Source organism: Stomoxys calcitrans, chromosome 1 (genome assembly GCF_963082655.1).
Source record: "Stomoxys calcitrans chromosome 1, idStoCalc2.1, whole genome shotgun sequence".
Classification (NCBI taxonomy): domain Eukaryota; kingdom Metazoa; phylum Arthropoda; class Insecta; order Diptera; family Muscidae; genus Stomoxys; species Stomoxys calcitrans.
The window spans coordinates 181,828,820-181,835,669 of record NC_081552.1 but is presented as its reverse complement, the minus strand read 5'-3'; the positions used below and the strand labels follow the sequence as shown (position 1 = coordinate 181,835,669).

General features: G+C 43.6%; 1 protein-coding gene across 1 annotated transcript; it reads left to right on the top strand.

Annotated features, from left to right (window-relative positions):
- The first annotated feature begins 2,620 nt into the window (after positions 1 to 2,620).
- Positions 2,621 to 5,318, top strand: LOC106093806 (regulator of chromosome condensation). The gene is made up of 2 exons (XM_013260966.2): positions 2,621 to 3,034; positions 3,100 to 5,318. The coding sequence occupies exon 2, from the start codon at positions 3,142 to 3,144 to the stop codon at positions 4,714 to 4,716; it is 1,575 nt and encodes a 524-aa protein (XP_013116420.2). The 5' UTR covers positions 2,621 to 3,034; positions 3,100 to 3,141; the 3' UTR covers positions 4,717 to 5,318.
- Positions 5,319 to 6,850: the final 1,532 nt, after the last annotated feature.

Below are 6,850 nucleotides of genomic sequence, written 5' to 3'. Positions count from 1 at the left end.
CTACCATGTTTTTGCCGCGGCCAAATCTATCAGCCTCAACCCATTACTGGACGTTATCTCGTGGAGGCTAAACTTTCCGACTGTTGGACCAAAAATGTCTTCCTTCCCTATTTTCGCATTAAAATCTCCCAGAACGATTTTAATATCATGGGCGGGGCAGCGGTCATATTCTCTCTCTAGGCGCTCGTAGAAAATATCCTTGGTCTGCTCGTCTTTATCTTCCGTCGGGGCATGGGCACAAATAAGGCTGATGTTGAAGAATTGGGCTTTTATGCAGATTGTGACTAGCCTCTCATCAACCGGAGTAAAGCTGGAGACAAGGGAAAACAGATGATCGAGCCATTAAATCCGGATTTGAAGTGCAGTGTATCAGGGTTTTAGGTTTGATATTCTGGGGCCGAATTACCGCCGGAGTTACATGAACGAGTAATATTGTTCGAAAATTTTTGTTTTGGCATTCAAAATCCACTCGTGAGCTGAGGAGCAATCGAATAGAATTGTCGCTTAATATAAATAGGTAGAATTATGCGCCCGATACGGGATAACTATGAGTATCACGCAGGCTAGAAGTTTGAGCTCGAATCTCTGTGGTGTTCCTCGTTACCACGAAAAGCCTAGCTGGGCGCTACCGGGCGCGTCCATGGGTTACGGATAGTGAAATACTTCATACGGAGTAACTGCAACTGCAGTCGCGGACAACTAGCAATATCAAGTGGAGAGTTGTTGTTGTAGCCACATTTTTATGTGGAGGTGGCGATCCTCGTCAAGCTCCTGTAAGTGAGCAAGCCCATGCCGGTCCAAAGGACCGATCGCCACGCGAACAGGCTGACCATTGGTTATTTAAAGGCGCCATTAACTCGGCTTGTCATATCGAGCATCATAAGCACTCAGTATTTGAGCAAGAGCCGGTGCCGACCGACATCTCACCAGGATTCACTGAATAAGGTTAAGCCAAGCGATCAGCCAACACACAATTTTTTTCATTTTTGGCAGTACTTGGCATTGAAGATGTCAATTTGTTCTCTTTTTACATTCATCTTTTGTTTACGTTTTCTCCTATATGATGACATTTTCAATCGGTCACTTTATGTTTTCGCATGTGACCCAACCAGGATTCACTAATAGAAGGTTAGGTCACATGCAAAACACAAAGTGGATAGGCCCCATAAACATCATTAAGGATGTCAAATCTGACGATTGAAAATGTCATCATATAGGAGAAAACGTAAACAAAGAATGAATGTAAAAAGAGAACAAGTTGACATCCTCAATGCCAAGTACTGCCAAATATTAAAAAAAAAGTATATCGGCTGATCGCTTGGCTTAACCTTATTCAGTGAATCCTGTGACCCAACCTTCTATGAGTGAATCCTGGCCTCTCACTGAGACTCTCCGCTCGATACCGCTGATTGTCCGCGACTGCAATGGTAGCTACTTCGTATGGAACATTCCACTATCCGCAACCTGTGGACGCGCTCGTAGGAACACTCTCGTGAACTCGTGAACACCACACAGATCGGACTTCAATGTTCCAGCCTGTGCGGTGCTCACAGATATCCCGGGCCGGGAAGTGGAGAATCTCAATGAGAGGCCGGTTGGCACCGGCTCTTTCTTAAATACTGAGTGCCTAAGATGTTCGATTCGACAACGCCAGTTATTGCAAATTTTGCCCATGAACATTCCACAAGGGAACAGGGGCAAACTTCTCACATATCAATGAGTACAGTCCGATTTAAGTTTAAGCTCAATGATAAGGGGCCTCCTTTTTATAGCCGAGTCCGAACGGCGTGCCACAATGCGACACCTCTTTGAAGAGAAGTTTTACATGTCATAGTACCTCACAAATGTTGCCAGCTTTAGGAGGCGAGTTATTGGGGCCTTTAAATAACCAATGACCATCATGTTCCAGCTGCGGTTGACGAGGATCGCCACCTCCACACTTAAGGCCAAAATAGAATGAGCGCGTTGAGCTTTTGTTTTGAGCGTCGCGTTGAAACATGCAACTCTGCACAAAAATTCGACAAAAGCAACTCGGAAAAATTAAACAAATTTTCAGTTTTGACGCTTAAAACCGAGCGTCATTCGGGGTTTCCACACTTGGAGTAGTGTTTTTGGTCGTCAAAGTTAACAATTATTTAACTTTTGTGAATTGATTTTTTAAAATTTGTTTTCAGAACTGCAATTTTCAACGCAACGCTCCTCAACGCGCTTATTCTGTTTAAGCCTTTATGGCCAAAACAGACTGAGCCCGTTGAGCTTTGTTTTTGAGCATTGTGTTGAAAAATGCACCTCTGCAAAATGCAACGTTCAGAAGTTTAACAATATTTAACTTTATCGTCTAAAAAGTCTTCTTCACGTATGGCAACATGAAATGACGCTCGATTTCGATCATCAAATTTGCAAATTCTTTAACTTTTGGGTGTTTTTTTAATGGGATTTGTTTGCTGAGTTGCAACGCTCAAAAACAAAGCTCAACACGTTCATTCTGTTTTGGTCCTTATTGTTTCGCCATGCTCATGGCTCACCCATATGTTGCAAAGACCCCATAAACTATTAAAATTGTCAGCAATACGGCAACCATAATTTGCAATGTTGCTAAAATACGGAGTAAAACATTTTAATACATTCCTCATCGGTGACAGCTGCTGCCGATATCTTTACCGGCTTGCATTTTGCATCTAAATCTTGGTTTTCCCGCGCACACAATTAAAGTTTCCCAGGTAAAAAGGACTAGCGAAACAGAATAACAATAGGCGCAGGCAAGCAACAAAGGATTCTTGGGAAATTCTCAAAAATTCCGGCTATTCGGTGAAGACGAACAAATTCCCGAACATTGACACACAGAACACCGAAATAAACGCACGTTGCTAGCTTGCCAATTTTTGCGGCCACGAAAATAATTGCAGAAAGAGAGATTCCCCCCACAGAGAGAAAAGATAAAACAAAAGCGAACACACAGACGCACATAGTAAAGCAACGAAGAATTAGCAAAGCACAGAGAAATTAGCAAAATATTCAATAGTTAATAAAAAAAGTGAGTATGGATAAGCCATTATATGATAGTTTGTAGATTGCAGTTTTTTCTGACATCATTTTCAGATTTATTTTCTGTGTTAATTTTAACTATCAACATTTTTGAAAATGCCACGCGTTGCTGTTAGAAGGAAGGCTGATGCTGAAGCCGAGACGGAGACCACAAATGTTGATAACAATAACAAGGGCGAGACCTCCGATACCGTTGGCCCCAAAGGTAAGAGGTCACGTATGAATTTCATATTGCCCCTGCCCGAGAGACCACGTGTTGTGGGCCGCGCTCTAGTATGTGGCCAAGGTGATATGGGCCAGCTTGGCTTGGGGGATGATGAGTCCAAATTTGAACGCAAACGACCGGCGCTAATTGAAAAAGTGGCCAATGTTGTCGATGTCAAGGCAGGCGGTATGCATAATTTGGTGCTCACACATGATGGACGCGTTTTTTCGTTTGGCTGCAATGACGAAGGTGCCCTCGGCCGCGATAGCAGTGAAGAGGGTTCCGAATTCGAACCCAGCTTGGTTAAATTGCCAGGCAAAGTGTTGAAAATCACAGCGGGTGATTCGCATTCGGCTTGTTTGTTAGAAGATGGGCGTGTTTTTGCCTGGGGCTCCTTTAGAGATTCTCATGGCAATATGGGCTTAACCTTGGAGGGCAACAAGAGGACACCAATAAATGTCCTGCCAGATTTGACATGTTGTGACATTGCTTCCGGGGCCGATCACTTGGCCATACTTACCTGCCAGGGTAAAGTCTATACAGTTGGCTGTGCGGAACAAGGTCAGTTGGGACGTGTGTCACTGCGATCGGCCTCAGGCGAAGGTCGTAGAGGAAAAACAGAACTTTTGAAACCTGGCCTAGTTATAACGAAGAATAAGAACAAACCAATTGAAGCCATATGGGCCACAAACTATTGCACCTTCTTGCGAGAACATCAATCTGGTATTATATGGGCCTTTGGCTTGAACAATTACTGCCAGCTACTGGCGAATGCAAAGGACTTGCCCACCATTATCAATCCCATTAACACGAAAATTGAAAATGTCAAACAAATCGCTGGAGGCCAACATCATACACTTATACTGAAGGAAGATGGCTCAGTGCTTGTAATTGGTCGCAAAGACTACGGCCGTTTGGGACTGGGAACAGTAGCTGATGATGTGACCCAATTGAAACCGATAACTGCTCTCAAAGGCAAGAAAGTTGTCAGTGTGTCATGTGGGGAAGCCCAATCGTTTGCCTTGACCGATGATGGCAAACTATATTCATGGGGCATGGGCTCCAATCACCAGTTGGGCACTGGCTCAGAAGACGATGTACTAGAACCCGCGTTGATTGTCAGCAAGCAGACGGAAGGCAAGCGCATAATAAGGGCTTCGAGTGGCGGACAACATAGCATATTTTTGGTAGAAGATGAAAACCAGCCTGCCTCTGAGGTTAGTGTTAAAGAGAAGTCTACGGCTAAGAAAGCCACAACCACCGCGTCCAAGACCAAGGGTGCTGACAAAGCTGGCCAAGCTAAGAAGGATGACCCGGAGACGGAAGCACCCAAAATAAATGGCGATATATCTAAAGCAGAAGATGCCACCACGACACAGTCAAATGGCTCAGAAGAGACAAAAACAGATGAGGCCGAAACGGCTAGCGCACCACCGCCAGCCAAGAAGGGACGCAAGAAGAAATAAGCTGTATTTATGTTAGCTTGTAACAAACTATTGTAGCTTCTTATATGTATTCATATACCTATTCTGACTTATTACAATTTTCTGTTAGCTCATGATAACTATTTCCCCTTGCATGCAAACAAACCGCAATCCCTATCCCCCCCCATCTGGGCAATTTTGTTTTCCTTAAACAATTATATTTTTTCTTTAGTTAAAAAATTTAATATTGTTTTTCGTTTTCTTACCTAGATCTATAAAATTGCATGAATGCCTCACTCTATTACGATCCCAACACTGTAATGCTTGTTTGACTTACATACACATTTTGTTTTTTCCGCCAGTTATTTTGTTTTGTATTTTTCTTAATAGACTTTTAAGATTTAACCACTGCTAGAGAAAACTCGCAAAATTTTGTTTTTGGGGAAACCGACCTCCAGATTTGTGACAGTAGCAGTGTAAAATTTAATAAAAAAAAAAAAAAACAAAATGTAATGCATTTTCTAAACATTAGCATTATTTGTTTTTCTGAAAATCAAATCTACCTCTTTTTTTCTTACCATTTTTTATATATACACCGTTAGTGTACTTTTGATTTGATGAATAAAAGAGTTGAAAATTTCTAAGTATGGTGAAATCACTGGGTTCATATTACTCTGGGCATACATTTTATATTCATTTTATTACAGTAAAAATTTTACCAAATTTGAAGATAGAAATGCGCAATCATTGGAATTGTTGGATAAGGTCCACAGGATAGTCTAGAGCATGGTCAAAGTCGCCGCCTAGCATAAGCTGAATGTGTGCTTTATGTTACAAATACCGAATGATTCGCTAAAGATGTCAACTCCAGTACCTGAGTTTATCTTACCGGATAATTCAGGATACCAGAATCTCTCCTGTATATTTGCTCTCAACCGATAAAGGCAGAATTCAAGGTTTTATTGGAATTTTGTGGTGTAGCTTTGCGAGATCATAAAGCTTTAGAATGTAAACTAACTATAACACCCGCCGGACACAGCTTTGGTGGAGCAGATTGACGGCTCCACGTTTTGCTCGGTCAACAAGAACGCCCCACCAGGACTACGAGCGAGTGCAGCAGCTCGACAAACATTTATTTTGCATGCTATGATATCCTGATAGACATATTCTGGCAAGTCGTATATTTTTTTGCAGATCACCTTCCATAATACTCACCACGGGACAACTATGAGCACCACACGGGAGACGCTCATCCGGATGAGCGTCCACCCACAGGCTCGCATAGAAGAATGCTTTATATACAGAGTAGCTGCAATTGCGGACGCGGACAATTACCGGGACGGGATAGCTGCAAGCACCACAGAGTTTTGAACATTGAGGTCCAATCTGTGTGGGCTTCATTGCTGTCACGAGAAGCTAAGCTGCGAGCTATCGGGCGCGTCCACAGGTTGCGGACAGTGGAATGCCCCATACGGAGTAGTTGCAACGGGAGTCGTGGACAATCAGCGGAGAGTCTCAGTCAGAGGCCGGGCGGCAACGACTCTTGCACAAATACTGAGTGCCTATGATGCTCGATATGACAAGGCGAGTTATTGGCGCCTTTAAATAACCAATGCCACCATGTGCTCGCGGCGATCGGTCCTTTGAATCCGAACGAGCTTGCTCACCTACAGGAGTTGGACGAGGATCACCACCTCCGCATGGAAATGTGGTTACAACAATAACAACAACAACGTGGACAATTAGCGATATCGAGTTGAGAGTTGTTGTTGTTGTAGCAGATCGTTGTGTTCTATCTTTCGTCTGCTTAACTCTGTTGAGTGTCAAGACACAAGAACTCTGCGACTAAGATGAGGTGCGTCCACAGGGATCTGGATCTGATTCGAGTGGGTCTGGCTGGGCAGTTAAACAGGGGACGTTTATCGTGCGATCTCTGGTTACAATCGGGACATTTATCTTGCACGTCGGCATCAAACCTTGCTCTGCTGAAGTTGAGGCATCTGCCGGAACGTAATTGAGCCAGAACTACACTGGTTTGCCGGGGGAGGTCAATCTCTTCATGTGCAATGGGAGGTGGTCATTCTCCAAGGACTACATTCACCCGGTAGCCATTTACCGCATCTGCTACCGTGTCCGGATGAATGTTGTCTAGACATGTCTGCACCCCAAATGCTGT